This window comes from Colobus angolensis, unplaced genomic scaffold (genome assembly GCF_000951035.1).
Source record: "Colobus angolensis palliatus isolate OR3802 unplaced genomic scaffold, Cang.pa_1.0 Scaffold146, whole genome shotgun sequence".
NCBI classification, from domain to species: Eukaryota; Metazoa; Chordata; class Mammalia; order Primates; family Cercopithecidae; genus Colobus; species Colobus angolensis.
The window spans coordinates 7,730,987-7,750,004 of record NW_012114555.1 but is presented as its reverse complement, the minus strand read 5'-3'; the positions used below and the strand labels follow the sequence as shown (position 1 = coordinate 7,750,004).

Here is a 19,018-nt window from a genome sequence, read left to right as displayed (position 1 = left end):
AGAGAGAGAGAGTTAATACCAATATATATTTTGGAAGAAACAAATACTATACAAATACTATACTATACTATACTATACTATACTATACTATACTATACTATACTATACTATACTATACAAATACAAAATATATACAAATACTATACAATTTGATTTAGCAATATAAAAGTAATATTAATTTAATCATTTGCCTGATTCTTATTCAATCGTAGACATTTGATGAGCATCTTTTAAGTAAACCTGCAGGAAATATTAGTATAAATTAGAAACTCTTTCCACCTTAAAAATATGCTTGTGGGTTTACTGGAGAAAACAGGTGTTCGAATATCAGCAGCTTTGTTCTACCAGTGGCAAGATTTATGTTGATTCCTGAACAGCCTCTCTTGAGGTCTTCCTTGCTACCAGAGACACATGCACACACACACATCTGTATGAGGATTAGCCATGTGGGGCTGTTCACTCATCACTGGATCACAGCACAGCTATCCTTCCCCTAAGGTGATAACTGTACCTACAACCTTATAACTTGCCTATTTTTCTGTGATGCTTTAATCATGCACAGATGTATCCTTAGGCTACAGGCAAAACTCATGATAATAAAAGGAAAAGGAGAATGAAACTAAAACAGAAGCCCCTATGATTATTACAGAACAAAAAAAAGAGAGAGAGAGAGAGAAAAATAGAATAACCACTTAGATTAGACTTTGGAAAACAATTGACAGTTATTAAAAATAATAAGAACAAATGCTTACATAGTGTCAACTTTGTGTCAGGTACTGTAGGTGCTTTATATATTTTACCTTTTTATCCTCAAAACTCTGTAAGATAAATACTATTATCTTCTTCTTACTGATGAAGAAACGGAAACACAGAAAGGATAAGCATGTCGCCCAACATTATAAATTGGGTAAGTTCTTGGGCCTGGGTTCAAATTCAGGTGATCACTTCAGAATGAACACTCCAGATGACCACCAGGACATCTGTGATACAAAGTTGAGAAAGTACCGACTGAGTCACCCCTCTTTGCTGGCAACTGTACCTAATGTTATACATATATATGAGAACATGTGGTATTTGCTTTTCTGTTCCTGTATTAGTTTGCTTGGAATAATAGCCTCCAGCTCCATCCACGTTGCTCTAAAGGACATGATCTTATTTTTTTCATGGCTGTATAGTATTCCATATTCACAACCATCGTATAAGGTGAATCTTATCCCTACTTGCTAATAAAGGAAAACTAAGAACAGATAACTATTATGGACTGGGTTTGGATAAAAACACAAGACTATTTGAATTCAACACAGTGTGCTTTTAGGGGGAAATTGTTTTTGGATTTAAGTTCTGTGAAAGTACAAGTCATATCTTATTTACTGTAGATTATAAAACCATAGCATGTTTTTATTAGTTTTTAATTATTAAGGATACATAATAGGTGTATATATGTATCTGATATTTTGATACAGGTATATAATATGTAATGATTCAATCAGGGTAACTGGGGCATCTATTACCTCAAGCATTTATCATTTCTTTTTGTTAGCAACATTCTCATTCCACTACTTTAGTTGTTTTAAAATATAGAATAAATTATTGTTGAGTATAGTCATCCTCTTGTGCTATCAAACACTAGATTTTATTTATTCCATCTAACCATATATTTGTACTCATTATCCATCCCACAGCAGAGTCCCAAAGCAAGGATTTTGTTTTCTACTGCAAATTGCATCAATTTGAATTAAGAGTGAACTAATCTATGTCCCTTTCTTTATTCAAGAAAAAAAAATCTAGTAATGAAAAAGGAAAATTACATGGATCATCCCTAAGGACAAGTTTTATAAAGTACTTTAAAAAAATGTATGAGATGTACTTAGGATTCCTGCCTAGTAAGCCATTTAATGGAATCTTTGCACTGGTCTTAACGCGTCTGTGTACTGCTTGAAACTTCTATCACCCCTTTCCTTTTAAATCTGTTTCTCATATTAAATAATTCTTACCTAGGTTTTCGCATGAATGGCGCCTAGGCAGATGCAAGAAGCTGCTGCTAGGGAAATAAAATGGAAACTCAGAAATGAAGGAAGCTGGGAATTGCCAAGCAGCCACAGACTCCCACTCTGCACCCGCTTCCTCACCCCACCCTTTCCCACATATTACATACACATTCCAATTTTCCCTTGCAGAGGAAATGAAGCAAAACACATCAATGGAGTGAAATGGTTTGTCCCTAAGAATTGCAAAACTAAAGCTCCACTTAGCAGGTAAAAAAAACAAAATATGAACTCTTCTTTTAGTTAAGTAAGACTCCTAGGCAAAACATCAAAATCCTGGGCTCTTGATAACTTTTTTGACATGGAAATATTTATAGAGATGGCCCTTTATCAATGATTCTAGAAACTGTTTGACTTGAAGTTGAAAAATGACTTCAAGGTATAAAAATCTGGCATTAGGTCCAAGATGTTGACCCTGAATTCTCTTATTTTTAAAGATTAAAAACAAACTCAGAACTCCTCAGTTTTAAATATGTTTTCTGGACCCAAAAATGTTTTTCATTTTACGTTGATAAATTACTGTGTTCCAAAGGGGACTGCTTTTCTCCTCCCGGGAAAAAAAAATGTATATTTCATATTGATATTCTTCTCCTTTTAAAATTAACCTCCAAAAACAGCTACATAAACTCATGCCAAAAAGCGACATGTTCAAAGAAGAAATGAAAAATGTCACTGTGTGTATATACCAACCTCCCATGTGTATACTTTTTTAATGAGATCATTATTTTGCATACTGTTTTGAAACTTGTTCTTTTAACTTAAGAAATATGTTCTGAGTATCTTTTCAACACAGTGGTATTTGCCATTCTCATGGGACTTATGGTGAATAGATGGGAAAATTTATCAACATGCAAATGAAACAAGGCTCTTGCCCGAGCTGAGTGAATTTGGGCCAAGGAAGATGACACTGATTAGGTGAGAGAGGAAACCAAGCTTACAAGGGGCAGAAGTCTGGGACCTAAAAGAGGCAGCCAGGGAACCACATTGGTTATGACAGAGCCTTTTCAGGGTCAGGAAGGGAAGTTCATGACCCGGCAAGCAACAACTAGGTAAATGTAAGAACACGTTACTGTGCCCTTATGAGGAGCCAAAACTAGTCATTGTACGCTAAGCATTTCATGTCTACTAAATATGTATTCTTTACAGACAATAATCTATGAGCTGGATCCAGTTGAGGATTTTGTAGAAGACAACATAGAGGCTCAGAAAAGTTAAATAATTTGCCTGAGATCACACATCGTGTTAGAGCAGGAATTGTAGCCAGGGTGTTTTCCTTCCAAAGGCACAACATGTTTCATTTCAACCCACAGTCAAGCTTTATTCTTTATCCAGTGCCGTTTTTCACGATGTCCCTCTTCTGCCTCTGTACTTGTACACATGGTTAAATATAAATTCATCTCCCAGTGACTCTTCAACAGGTCTTGGTGCAAAAGAATCAGGGTTCTTCAATGAGCTCAATGCATGTTAACTGATAAATCTCATGGCTTATGTTCATGGAATATGTGTATGTGTGTGGAGTGTGCAGGAGTGTGCACTCATGAGTCTAGCATATGTTTACACAAACATGTATTTGTGTACAAATAGGTATGTGTAGATGCACATACAAAATTATAAACCTCACTGATTTTAATAACCATTTTCCACGTATTTTCAAAGGCAGCGAATTAGGTCTGTGACAACTAGATATCAAACTTTCCAAAAGCTAATAAGAGATGATTGACAGCTAACACTTACAGACACAAGAGAAGTACAAATGCACCACCATTAAAAATATCTGATGATGGCCAGGCGCAGTGGCTCATGCCTGTAATCCCAGCACTTTGGGAGGCCGAGGCAGCCGGATCACGAGGTCTGGAGATCAAAACCATCCTGTCTAACACGGTGAAACCCTGTCTCTACTAAAACTACAAAAAATTAGCCGGGCGTGGTGGTGGGTGTCTGTAGTCCCAGATACTCCGGAGGCTAAGGCAGGAGAATGCAGTGAACCTGGGAGGCGGAGCTTCCACTGAGCTGAGATCGCGCCACTGCACTCCAGCCTGGGCGACAGAGCGAGACTCCGCCTCAAAAATAAATAAATGCATAAATAAATCTGATGAATAAATCTTCATCACTGAAACTCAGAATACAAGTAGAAAATTCCTCCCTTTGTATTGGAATTTTAATCTATTTGTGAAGGCACAGCATATAAACATCTTTCAGGAATTCATCTGTTGCTTTAAGAGAAGTCTGAGAGTCTTTTCTTAAGCATTTTCAACATAATAAATAAACTACTATTTGAACACATTTTGTTGGGTCTTCTCCCTGAGATATTTTACAAATTATTTGGATGGATAGCACAAAACTGCAGTCACACCACTAGGAAATGGGGTTTTAGGTCCGTGCCTTAGCCTCATCACACATCTGGAGGACATCATTCCCACACCTTTCCTACCTTGTTCAATTTTAAGTCTTCCATGGTGGTATCTTCATCGTCTGAGCTACAGTATTTATTTTTGCAAATTTGGAGGGTTGTACTAACAGATACTCTCTACATTTCTTGCTTTTTTTCCCTGTTCTCTCATTTGCTACCCAGTCTTTTCCTTCTCTTTGAACACCTCTGTAAGAATGATCTTGCACTAATATACCCAAGAAAATGCCTCCTTTATCTAAGTCAGGAAGAGTGTTCATTTAAAACTATGACCACGAATCTCAAATGGGAACTCAGCACTGCCCGGCAATCTTCTCACATTTGTTCGGTAAATTCACTTCCTCAGGCTAAGACTATACGGTATTTCCTTTCTCCTTGAAATATCAATTACTCCCCACCACACAAATGCTTTTCACCTCACCCTACTTCACATTAACTGAGAAGAAAGCGGTTGGACACAATATCTCTCAACTTCCCATTATGGATATACCAATATCTAAGCCTACATTCTCTGCTTTTCCTAGCACATAATGCAGAGAAAAAGAGGCTTTGCTGCAACTAAAGCCAACTCCTTTACAACATCAGGGACCTCCGTGGTTTTATCCTTATAGCATCCCCAGCACCTAGAAGAGTACCCAGCAGGAGCTCAGTAAACATTAATTCAATGAATGAATGAATGGATGGATGAATGAACGAATATCTATGACTATGAAACATTCCATCTATCCTAAATGGGGAGGAGGACAAGCATCAGGACAAACAGTTTTAGGGTGGTACTTAACATCTGCAGGACATGGATATGTAACCATATGTAAAACAAATGATAAATAGTAGATAATGTTCACCCTTGCCTCATCTACTCTGTCTTATCTGGTTTCTTACATTGTAGCTAACAATTAATGGTTATATTCATAGGATATATTAATAGAGCCAGCTACAATCCATTCATCTCTATAAGTCTTAACAACAGTGACCAATTTACATAAGATGAAACTGAAGCTCAAAGGAGTCAAGTATGTTACCCAATGTCAACTCTTCAATTCTTAAGTGAAGGAGGTAGGGTTCAACTCTATGGATTTTTTTTAAATGGGAAAGTCCATACTTTCTCCACTCAGCCATGCTGTCAATCAGCCCCTGAGACCTTCCTGCAAGTCCAAGTTCAACTGAGTTTCTTAGCCAATCCTTCGGGAAATAGGACTTCATTCTACCACCTCTACTGTCACAATATTCTCAAATGTCATGCTGTCAAATAATCCCATCCTAATTGTGTCAGGCATGAAGTCTAAATGGCCACAGAGATAGGCAGAGAGACAGGGGGACCCCTAATGGGAACTTTATACCCAACCTCTGTCTTGTAGGATTGGATCTTGCTTTCTGTGTTCCCAGTCATGAATTTTAATCATATAAGAAAAGACAAGGTCTTTTAAGATTACAACAGGAGCAGATCTTGGTATTGTGGAATCTGAAGCACATGATTTGGGGAAGTGGGGTCTACGAGAAAAGAATAAAAAATCACATATAAAATTGGGTATTGAAGTTAATATTTATTTCGAGTAGGAATGAGAAGGGGTCCGTGCATTTGAAAGTCTCTGTAGCTTAATCTTCATTTACTTCAAACTAATTCTGCCTCTGATCATGATCTAGCCCTACAGGGGAGGCAGAAACACAGTGGTTGAGAATCTTTGTTCTCCAGGTGGGCAGCCTGAATTTGAATCCCACCTTGACCACTTCTAGGTATATGATCTTAGGCGAGTGGCTGAAATTTCACAAGCATATACCTTCTCATTTGTTAAATTTTCAGCTACAACTGGTTCATAAAAATCGTTAATATGAATGATCATCCAAAGTCTTGATCATAGTGCTTGACATATGCTCAACAAAGTGCTCATTAAGGTGTGTTTGATGTTATTAGCATCCAATGCCATCTTCTTGCTCACCAGCTCTGGAGCCTCTCTGCTTGAGACTCCCCTACTATATTCATTTGATACCTCCGAAATGCCTGAGCACCAGGCACTTAGGATTTGCCCCTGTGTCTTCCCATTATGTACCTTCAGCAACAAGATCTGGGCCCTAACTTGCTGCTGAACCAAAGCCTGGTTCCCAACCTCACTACAAATGCGTCATCGCATTTTGGCATACCTATTAGTTTCATAAGAATCCTTGTTTCTGCCTGCGTACCAGCAAATCTTCCCATTTTCCTGGGCGTAATCCAATAAAACGAGAAAAAAAGTAATATGATGAAAAGCACTCACAATAGATTTTTAAGTAAAGAGTTAGAATTCCTATAATTGTGGCTAATAAGGTTGTTTTGCAGGGATATGAGACAATCAGATACTACAAACGTAAAATGGTGAGGTCCTCACCTAGAATATAATGATCACTCTATTATAGATAATGTAATTATTACAATACATATGCTACCAAATAGCACTGCGATTTCTAACAAGTCAATTAACCTTCCGGAGCCTCAATTAACTCATAAAATGAGGAGGCTGGACTACACTTTCTATGATTCTTGCTAGTTCCAAGAAATTTTATTAGTACCTCTACCTGGGATATTAATGTATCATTCACGTCTCAACTTGGAATGTGCCCGATTTGAATATTTCCCTTTGAAGCTGCTAAGTGAGGGAGGAGGAACTACTCAAAGGAGAGCAACATTGTCTTTTTTGTGAAATTCACCTTTTTACCTCTACTGTCACAATATTCTCACTATGGCAGGTGTTCAAGGAATATTATTTGACTTTTCAAAATTCCCTCTCTAGTAAAGTCCTATCAAGACAAATAACATTGCTCCTAAAAGTACAATTATAAGTGTGGTGTATATCCCAGTTTGTGGAAGCAACCTGGTAAGAATAAATGAAACTAGACCTGCTCACCCCATGTGGAAGGTAGAGGAAAACCTAGATCAATGAAGAGGACTGAAGTTTTGGCTTGTGCTCACACTACAGATTGGTATAGACACTTATTTCATATAAAGGAAGTCTGAAACTAAGTGTTGAATCCATGCCCTGGTGGCATTTGGAGCAGAGCAAAGAGGTGTCTGGGAGTAGGCAGGTATGGTACAGAAACAATATCAGGACATATAAAAGAAGGTAGAGTCAAGAACTGTGTAGAGACTTCCTATCTGAACCCTTCAGTGGCTTTCCAGTAACAGAATAAGTCCTAAAGTCCTTATAATGGCCCTGTAGGATATGACCTTGGCTCTCCCTCCATTGCTCCTCCCATTACCCTGCCGAGCTCACTCTGCTTCAGCTACACTAGCCTGCCTGTGCTCCTTAGATACATGAAATACACTTCTAACCAAAGTCTCTTGTATGTGGTGGTTCCTTTGCCTGGAATGCTCTTATCCCAGACTCTCTCATGTCTCATGCACTCATTTCTTTTAAGTATTTTCAGACAAGTTGGTTCTTTGGAAAGGCTTTCTCTGACCACCCTTTGATAAATAACACCCTATTTCTGTCCCCTTGCCATATTTTGTATTTGTCTCTATTGAATATTGGATTATATATTCCTATATATTCCTTTATTAATATTTTTGTATTGCTTCCCCAATAGTATATAAATTTCTCAAGCTCTGCAACTGTGTTCATATACTGTGCTTAGGACAACATATGGACCACAATTGAGGCACATACAGTTAGTGAATGAATGCATGAATGAATGAAATCTACTACAACTACTCTGGTTCTTATTTTTGTATCATTTATAGTTTGTATCACAAAACTCAGCAGATGAACTTGCAAGAATGGAGACTTTATCTGTTCAGCTTATGGCTGCATCCCCAGTGTCTAGAACAGTAGCTGGCACTTGGTAGTTCTCAGTAGATAGTCTTAAATGTTGTTCACCATTAAAAAGTTCTTGTACTCTAGTTTTAAGAAAGGAAATGAAGGCCGGGCGCGGTGGCTCAAGCCTGTAATCACAGCACTTTGGGAGGCCGAGACGGGCGGATCACGACGAGGTCAGGAGATCGAGACCATCATGGCTAACACAGTGAAATCCCGTCTCTACTAAAAAATACAAAAAACTAGCCGGGCGAGGTGGCGGGCGCCTGTAGTCCCAGCTACTCGGGAGGCTGAGGCAGGAGAATGGCGTGAACCCGGGAGGCGGAGCTTGCAGTGAGCTGAGATCCGGCCACAGTACTCCAGCCCGGGCGACAGAGCGAGACTCCGCCTCAAAAAAAAAAAAAAGAAAGGAAATGAATTGTTTGATTTTGGTAACAAGTCACCACCAGAACCAGTTTCAAACCCAACCCAATCAATCAATGACAATTTTGCATTAGTAACCATGCTTTGGAAAGCCTAAAACTCTATATAGCAACAGCAATGTTTGGTTTTGAGTGACAGCATCTTACAAGCACAGCTGTCCCTTGTTTACCAAGCAATGAAGCAACTTTTGGTTTCAGGTATTGAGCTGTGTTCTCTCTTTTTTTTTTTTTTTTTTTGATGGAAAGATGATGGTGCCTAGCTATAATGGCAAAACACAAATAACTTATTATAATCCTATACAGGGTTCTAAACATATACAAATACCAACTATATAAATCCACAAAACAAGCAGGAGAGGGAGATGCTATGATTCTTCCAATTTAGTAGATAAAGAAACTGAAGTACTGAGGGTTGGAGTGCTTACTCAAGGCCTACAGCCATGATGTATTTGAGCTGGGATTATTATCAAATCCAATTATTTTGGCTTCAGAGTCTGTGTTCTTAGTTTCTACATTCTATGGCTTCCCTATGAGAACTGAAACACACACTTGTTATAATTCCAGCAGCCAGATTTGTCTTGATGATTAGTCTACTGACCTAATCAAAAGCTTTTCAAATAATTGTCATGAACAGTCTGGCCGGTGGGGGTGAACTTCAAATAGAGAGGTTAGGGCAGACATCTGTGGGATGGTGGCACCAGAGCAAGCAGTTAGGAAGGTATAGAATTTAGAATTTAATAATTGGCATGTTGAACAATTAAGGTAACTGACCTTGTGATTTGTGTGTGTGTGTGTGTGTGTGTATATTTATGTATGTATGTGTGTATATATATACACACATACGTAAGTACATATGAATTGTTTGTGTGTGTGTGTGTGTGTATACAAAAATATATGAATTTCTGGTAAGTCAAGTGTTATATCAAATATATATATATGGAAAGGAGATGAATAATTGTTATTTGATTGTGGCAACATATAGCCACCAGACCAGTTTTAAACCCAACCCAATCAATCAATGACATATACATTTGACATAGGACTTCGGCCTTCCAGAAATTCATCTGTGGGGTATCTGAACTGGCTACCAGATGGTTATGACTCAGTATTACTAAACGTATTCAGACAAGTCATAGAGGTGAAAAACACCTCCATTTATGGCTAAATCCCTCAGCCTGATAGTTCTTTGTAATCACACCTATTTCTAATCTTAAAGTTACACCAAAAAAGCAACTTCACTATCACTCAGCCCTAAATTCTTGGACCATAAGCAGAATAACAAGAGAACTACAATTTAAATAAGCATTTTATGAAACAGGTTATGTTTGAACTTTATCTTATGAGTATAATTCATTAGCTTTTTCTTTGCAGAGAATAGTTCTGTCAATAACAAATCATTTTTAAGTTATTTCATCTCTCTGGGACTCAGTTTCCTTATCTATAAGATGATCAATTTGAAACTGGCAGTTTCTGCAGGATGTTTTGTTCTATGAAGCCTTGATAAATCAGAGTTACAATTATGTAAATTACTGATGTATCTTCTCTTATTTTTCCCTCTTCCTCATTTTTCTGGGTTCACTATCATACCTATGCTTTTACTAATATCTCTACATAGAACTAGAAGCAAAAAAAAAAAAAAAGAATCAGATTCTTAAATACATTTTTTAAATTTTCATGGGCATATTCTGTAAGAGAAGTTTATATTGCATATGACTTTCACGTATCTATGTATGTTTTATCTTACTTTGGAATATTTATCTTGTGCAGTCACAATGAATGCCTTTTGGATTGGCACTACAATAAAGATATTGGAATTAATCCAGACTCCTTCATTTATTTCCTTGTGATCTTAAGCAAGTTATTATTCTCCCTGAACTTCCAGTTTATTCATCTGCAAAATCGAAATAACACTTTCAGTCTTGCATGGTTGAGATGACAATTCCAAGGTGAGGCATATGCAACACTTTTTTTCACCCTCTTTGTCTTACACAGGGTCTCAACTAAGGTAAGCTTTCTTCCCTCCCTTGTACTCTGTTCTCAGTAACTAGAACCATCAGTGTTCCTTCTTGTTTTTTACTTGCTGAGAAAGGTTGGGGTGTGTGTTTTCTGTTGATGACCATCTTCATCAAGCTAAAACCCAATTGATGCTTGTGTTATGCTTTAATTCATTGCTGGATGCACTTACTTCAAAATATTACTCCAATATGGATCATCTTACTGCCTTCGTCCATGCTTCAGTCAACCCGATCCATACATCTCAGACCTTTTCATGAATAATAGTCATCCTGGGTTCAAGGTCTTTAATTTATAACTTAGTGACTTTATAATATTCTTTTACTGTGTTTAGAAGAGTACAGTAGGCATGCTTATGCTTATTAAATAATATAAGTGATTGAGAGTATTTCATGCACAGAATGTGTCCAAGAAAGGCTTGTGGAAAGCCATTAATGAATGCCTGATTTAACACTTTCTCCCCTTTGCAAAATATTAGCCATTGCCCATAATGTTGTAATGCTTAGGAAATGAAAATTATATAATAAGATATGGAGTCTGATGGCTTGAGTTTGAATTCCAGTTTTATGACTTACTAGCTGAGTAAACTTGATCCAAATTCAGTGGACTCTATAGGTCTAAGTTTTCTTATATCTAAAGTGGAAGTGATTATCTCTATCTTAAAGGATTATGGTGAAGATTAAATAAGATATTGCCATGCTATACTATATTACACAAATAATATATCTATACTATACTCTTTTTAACATGTCTGACACATAGGTGATAATAAAAAGTAAGATATTAACATTATTTATAATTGTTTCATTTTATAGCTAAAAATTAGGATTATGTCAGTCAAGTAATAGTCTAAAATTACATGACTAATAAAAAGTGAAGCTGTGATTAGAATCCAAGTTAAATAACTTTAGATCCTCTGAGTGTAATCTCTGAATATACTAAATCTTCTTCCAGTAGACCCCGTTTAGGCATTAATGCTCTTGAAATAAGAAAAGATGAACCATAAGAGACCCTAAAGATGGTATATGTATTCCCTTTATTTTATTCCTAGATGGTATAAAAAGATTGTATCTTTACCTTTTCTAATATAAAGTATTTTTATCTTTCTTAAACTTTACAGTTTACAAAGACTTCTCTGATACCCCAAAACACATAAGCGTTGGCATGCCACTGCATTGGGGGAAGCAGAATGCTGGGAAAATGAGAACACGACTCTATGAATCTCCACGAAGCTATTTGAGATGGAAATCAGCCCCTCCTAGTCATCTCTAGCCCCTTGGTCCTTATTAAGCATCAGGGTCTGAACACACCATCAGTGACGTTTTTCAGTTTGCTCAATTTATTGACAGATCCAGCACTTCTCCACTTCTGTCAACTGCATAGGAGAATTAAGAACTCGGGTTCTAAAAATCCATCTTCGCATATACAGCTAATACCTTGCTTAAGTCTCCTGGGAAAGCTTGTATTACAGTATTACAGATATTTGCTAAATAAAATGAGTTGAATAAATACAAAAGACAGCCTAGTCCTTATCCTAAGGACTTAGATTACCAGCAGATTTCTTTTTGTCTTTTTATCAAAGATAATTACCAATAAAAGTGACTTTTTTCAAGTCATGTGTATTAATGCATCTTTGTGAAATTTTGCTTTTATTAAGGGTTGTAGAAGGATGGTTCTTTCTTAATTCAGTAACTGCTTCAGCATAATTTAATACATATTTAGATGAAAAGTAGATATTTTCACAGCCCACTGTTGCATACAGAGATAATGAAATCGCTTTGCCATTAAAATTTTGATTCGATTTCTCCCTAGAATGCATTAACAGAAAACCACTTTCATTTTTATAGTTGAAAAAAAAAAGGCAATTTACTGTTGTGAAGTTTCAGGAGTGTTCCAAACCAGCACAACTCTGGAGCCCCCTAAATTTCCCACTAAGTAGAGAGAGTCTATGAATTTAAAACACTGGCCACTGGTATTGTGTTTCATCCTTAGAAATATGCTTCTCCCTATTATTTTCATGCCTAGTGAACTGGCATTAAGATTACTTTTCTTACAAAGAAAATGTAATAAATTTTAATGGAATTACCAAAAAAGTTAATAAATGAGTTAATAAATGATAATATGATGTGCTTATTTGTTACTGGAACTCTAAGTTTCGAGAAACTGTATCATGAGGACGCCTGAAATAGCAGCCCCAAATGTCAAATTCTAGAGCTACAGGAAAGGACGTTTCTCTATTCTCTTGCAATACAATGAATATTTCCCAGAGGTAAGATGAATTATCCCACTACGGAAGAGAAGGAAAGATTAGTCTAATGGTTATACTGTATGTCAATTTCAAAGTAGGCCACTGATATCTATTTTATGGTAAATGATACATGTTACATAAATTCTCAAATTTTAATTACCTGTTACACCCACTGAAGTTTTGAAATTGAAAGTTCCATGCAGATTATCAAGTCCAGTTTTCTCATTTTGGAAAACTAGAAAACTAGAGAGGTAAAGTGACTTAGCCAATCTTAGAGAAAGTAAGAGAGTGGCAGAGGAGGCATAAGCATTTGTGCTCCAACTACTATTTTATATTCTCAGGAGAAAGAATGTTACCCGCTAACTGTAACTCTCAGGTTATAAACATATGACATGGATCTCTGTGTAGTATTACATATTCATGAATATCATACATAGATCAGAACAGGATCCAAGACTTCAAGGACCTAATCCCCCGTCTTCTACAATGAAGAAGAACTCAAAGCACTCAAAGATAAGCAAATACAAATATTTTAGACTTTTACATTACCAATTTATTTTGAAGTACATGTATTCTACACATATATAAAAGCAAAATAACTACATTATGCAAACGTCATATTTTATATGCCCTTCAGAACAATATGTATATTACAAATATAACACAAAAAAAGGAAAACTACGTTCTGAATATCGTGTATACTGTAAAACAGTTGTAAGTTTACATGATGAGATTTAATTATTTAGGGAAAAAGTTCACAGTCATCCTCATAAGGCTTTAACCTAGGTTCAAGATTTTCTACTTAATATTCAAATTCTTTCATAGGACAATTGAGCAGACAGAAATAAGAAAAGTGAAATAAATCATTATCTTCTGAACTCAGACAAACAAAATGGTGCAGGAGGAAAGGAACTCCTAGGTGAAAACAAATCCAAATGAAATGAACATCAGCACTTTTTTTTTTTTAAGAAAGTTTCAGAAAAAAACTATGAAGATGCTAGCTTGATAATAAACATTGCTTATCCTTTTATTAATTAAAATTAGGCTGTAACTGTATAGTGCACATATTCTGAACTGCAGACTTAAACTATATACAATGAGCTATATAAATCTATTCATTTGTTTTTTATCTCCAGCTAGCAAAGAATGTAGTCAACTTACATCTTGTTTTAAAGGTCTTCTCACTCTAAGATTTACTTTGGAGATTTGTCTTATACAGACTTCCAGATGAAAAACACGATTGCTTTCTCTCTCTATCAACTTTCACGCATTAAATAATTCTTCCTTAATGTGGTTATCAACATTTTACCATTTATAATTACTTCCTAACAATCACTGGAAATCATATATGAAGTTTATATTAAAGTTTCTGAGATACTGCATTCTCTCCATAGTATTAGTCCAACATTGGTCTGGAGAATGCTGATATTGGAAAACATAAAGTACAAGAGAGAAATTGTTCATACAAATCAGTACAGCTTTGAATGTAAGTAATAATAAAAAGGAAAGACTTCATAGAGGTTAGCAGCTCTTAGAGGAAGGAAACACAAGTTCTCATTTGGGAGAGTGAATATTTGGGCTCCTGAAACAAGCCGAACCAATACTAGAGTAAGTGTCATCACCACATCCAGAGTCAAAGCCCTCTACACAAGAGCTGACTGAAAGAATGATCACACAACATCCACGAAATGAGATAAAACAAGTCCCTCAACAGAGCTAGGAATTCTGAGATTATTCCATGAATTGTCAGTCTCACAGAGAATAAAAACCAGTTCATTAAAATGGGACATCCCAATCACGTTTGCCAAGTAAAATAACACACACAAATGAACAGAGAAGCCAAACCAAGTTACTGGTTTCATGACAGTGTACAACATGAAGTCAATTTTAAAGAGCAATGGCCACTTCTAGATTTTAGAATTTATCCTCTTTCTAGAACTACAGATATTTCCATCAGATAGGGCTGCCAAAAGCATTCTGTAACTTATTTTAAAATTAAACAAACAAACCCAGCTCTCCACCATCCCCCGCCTCCTGCACCCTGCATCCCCCGCCCCATGAGTTATAAATGTAGGTTTCTGGTAACCTACATCAGAGTGACACACTTATTTTAATTTAATGTTTGCTATTTGTAAATGCAATCTCATTTGTGTTACGCTGTGACAGCCATTCTCTGGAGGGCTGGATTAGTTGTGGATGTAAATACATTTATAATGTATTTTCCTTTTTACTTAAGTTTAAAATTTGAAGGAAGGAAAACATCTAAACGTAACTACGTCAAACATCATATAGAGCTTCTTTTAAAAATTGCTCTGCCAACTTTAGAGAAACAACGACTGGCTGTAGGCAGACACACTCTCAAATGTGTTCTGAATAGTTAGAAAATTATAATGTAAATTTACCCAGATTCCCAGAGAAAGATTTAATTTAGGAAACAATAACGGCAAATACAAAATTTACTGTTTAAACAAAGAGGTGATTGATAAGAAGAACAGGAGAATGAGCCTCTAAGGAACATAAACAGCAATACTTGAAAAACAATTGGCTACCTGGAATCTATGTTAAAGTCTGTTATATGAGTTAGAGTCTTTTCCCCTTAGAATCTCTGTTAGTGTGTAAAATAGGTAACATTATAAACACTTCTCCAGACGACCTTATGAAAAGCCTGCCATTCTCAGGCTCCAACCTTAGACCAGAAGAAGTTATGTCTCTTTATTTCCATTTGATCAATGCATTTGTATAGCAAGAAATGAGTGATCTCACAATATACCCAAATAAAATTTGCCAATACGATAAAAGGAGATATTAGATAATCAAACATCATTATGGACTAAATACTCTCAAAGTAAGCAGGTAGATCCGTTATAAACCCCTAATTACTTCAGTTTTTGTTCTCACATTTTTGATCCAAAGTGTTTCTCCTAGTTTTAACATCCTCTTGTGAAAATATTACTGCAACTTACAAAAAGTTTATTTCATTAGTCTTTGCTACCCTGAAAAACCTGGCTTCCTTCATGTCCATCCCAGAGTAACATTTCTCTGATCTCATTTCAGGTGCCTCCTACATTCATCTAAGACATTTTCATTGCAAAACAGAGAATTTTCAGAAGTCACTAAAAAGCACTCCCTTACCTTCTAAACCTGCTTCAATCAGCCCAAACTGTTCCAATAATTTAACAAAAAGCACAATGACGATCAGAACTGCTATCATTTCAAGCCCTTCCAAGTTCATGGTCAGCTAGGTCATGGTCCGACCACAGCCACTGAGAAGTGCTCCTCTGCCTGGCTTTCTTTGTAAAGCCATTAAACTACATTAAGAAGGCTACTGCCAGAGAAAGGGGAGGAGGAGAGCGTATGAGAGAGAGAGAGAGAGAGAGAGAGAGAGAGAGAGAGAGAGAGAGAGAGAAGAGAGAGAAGGGAAAGGAGGCGAGATGGAGATGGAGAGGCTGAGAAAAAAAAGGGCGTGAGAGAGAAAATGCATTCATCCTGTCTGCTGTAGCAGAGGCCAGAAGTGGCAGCCGGATAAAGTCGGGCCTGTCGGAATTATCGGCTTCCTCGTTATCACTCTTGCACAGAGAGACAGCCATGCATCAAGTCGCGCTCAGATCACCCGAGGACCCACGAGGTCACCAGGAACGTCCCGAGGAAACGTGAGGCCCGGCGCGGCGGAGATGGCTCTGCGCCCCGGGACTCCGCGCGCCCGCGCCGCCGCCACCAGTGGCTTTGTTGGGCCGGCCAGTTGCCTTGGAAACAAGAGAACCTAAGCAAGGGCTGGACTCCCGCTGCAGACAGGGAGCAGAGCACCGCACCTTGAAATACGGAGAAAAACCTGAAAACGCTGAGAGGTGGAGTGACAACTTGCATTCAGCTGTTTCAGAAACATTGTTGACCAGTAAGGAAAATCCAAATGTGTATTTTGTCCCAACTAGCTGAGTGCAGATTGAAACGAGGCTTAACGGAGTCCTTCAATGTTGACTTTCTTTTCCATGAGTCACCTTATCCGAAAGCTCAGTCACTGAGAACTAATATTCTGGTTTGAGTAGTAACTATCATATCTTTTCGAAGCATGGGAATAATAAACTAATAAGTATTCATCATATTTGCATAGTATTTTAGAGTTTACCAGCTACCTCCTATGCACTACCTCATACCATTCAATACACCAAAATATATACAGTATTTAATGTGTTCCTTCTATCCTTTACAAATAATGATTTAAGTAAATTTGGAGGGAGGAAAAGTTTGAGAATAAAAATAAAATCCGAAAAAAAAGCTGAAGTTTTTGTCTCTCTCTTGCACAATTATTTCATCTTTTTCTTTCCTCCTAACACTGCCCAAATAGATTAGCTCCACAATGAAATACAGAATTTAAAAAAAATATGAGAGAGGGAAAGCATCTTAGAAAGCCAATTCAAGTCTCCTATTTCATAGATGAACAAGCTGAGGACTGAAGACAGCAAAAGAGATGAGGCAAAGGCAGAGCGGGATAGAATGAAGGCACCCTTCACTTAGGGTTGACTTTTGAGGCAGTGGAGTATAAGTTCAGAATATGAACTCCAGGGACAGACCGCTGGGATCTCTTACTAGCTGTGTGACCTTAGGTAAGTTACTTAACATCTCTGTGTCTTAACGTCCTCATCCATAAAGAGAGGCATAATAGCACCTAGCTCATCACTCTTTAGAGGAAATTAATGAGTGACACTTTTGGAAAAGAGTGAGTGCTCAATCACTACCACCTCGGGTGTTTTTCACAAGTGTCTCCATGCTCTACTCAGACTTTGCTAGGTTGCCAGAGGAATCAATCTGGAGGAAGTGCAGTCCTCCTCTTATCATTCTCTTAATCAGAAACCTTCCACGGCTCCCTATTTGCCTACAGAACAAAGTTGAAGCTCCTTTGAAGAGCATGCTGGGCTCTCCATGATCCAGTACCTCCTTCAGGATTGCACTTCAGTGATCTTACTCCTGTCAATACACTCTACCTGACAGTTCAGCCTCCTTCGCCCAAACTCATTCTGGGCTTTTCCATTTCCAGGACTTTGCTCAAACGGCTCTATGTATTTAGAAAAATGTTTCTACACCATCTCTGCCTGTCAAGTTCTTAAAACTCTTTCATGGAAACTTCAACCAGAATTGGATCAAATCTCTCTTTTTTTGTGTGTTTTTATGGTACTTTTCCTACTTTTGATGTATTATATGATAGCCGTATGGGTATACATACATTCTCTTCAGTAAAGGGTAAGCTGCCAGAGGGCAGAAATCATGCCTTGCTAATCTAGATAGTCCCTACTGTGCCTCCATGGAGGGCACTTCTTACTTCCTAGATGTTTGCTGGATAATAAAAGTCATGAATGATTAGGTGATTACTACACACCAGATGCTTTAATGCATTGCTCCCTCTTAGACATTCTAAAAGTAGGGATGACGATTTGCAGGTGAAATACTAGCCTCAGAGATTCTAAGTAGCAGGCTCAAGGTCATACAGCTGGTGAATGATGCAACCAAGCTTCGAATTCTGATTTGTTTAATGCAAAACCAATTACTTCGTCCCATTATCCAACAGGGCTTTAAATGAATTAAAAATCCAAATATTGGCACAAGTGCTTATCAGCACAGGGGTGAAGGTTACACCCAAAATGATCCCCCAAACTGTCTTGTGACATTCTTTTTTTTTTTTTTTGAAAGAGAGAGACAGGGTTTTGCTCTGTAACCCACTTAACCTCCAGAGCTCAAATGATCTTCCTGTTTCGGCCTCCCAAAGTGCTGGGACTTGTACAGGCATGAGCTACCACATCTGGCTGACATACTGTTTTATTCACTAATTCCAGTAACTTTGGAACATGAAAAGCATCCAAACTAGTAGTTAATTAAACTCAAGGATCTTTCTTCCTCCTCATTCACAGGATTAATATTACTTAAACACACACCACCTTGGAACTGGAAAGGGAGTTCTGTTTTTCTAGTACAGTGAACTCTGCAGAGTCCTTCAGCTTGCCTTATCTATGAATGTCCATAGTCAAGTCCTTTGTGTTCACATTTAAAGTTCATGACCTGTGGCTGAGAAACATATGTAGGCAGGAACTTTTTTTTTCTTTTCTTTT

General features: G+C 37.3%; 1 protein-coding gene across 4 annotated transcripts in view; it reads right to left on the bottom strand.

Moving 5' to 3' along the window:
* The window catches only part of KCNIP4 (Kv channel interacting protein 4), a 1,232,493-nt gene that overhangs the window by 558,134 nt on the left and 655,341 nt on the right, over positions 1-19,018 (bottom strand). Inside the window, exon 1 of one of the 4 annotated variants that reach the window (XM_011935674.1) lies at positions 16,053-16,272. The exons of the other annotated variants lie outside the window; for them this stretch is intronic. Coding sequence (XP_011791064.1) covers positions 16,053-16,152 — 100 coding nt within the window. The 5' untranslated portion in view covers positions 16,153-16,272. Of the gene's footprint in view, positions 1-16,052; positions 16,273-19,018 lie in introns of those variants that run through there. 4 annotated transcript variants of the gene reach the window in all.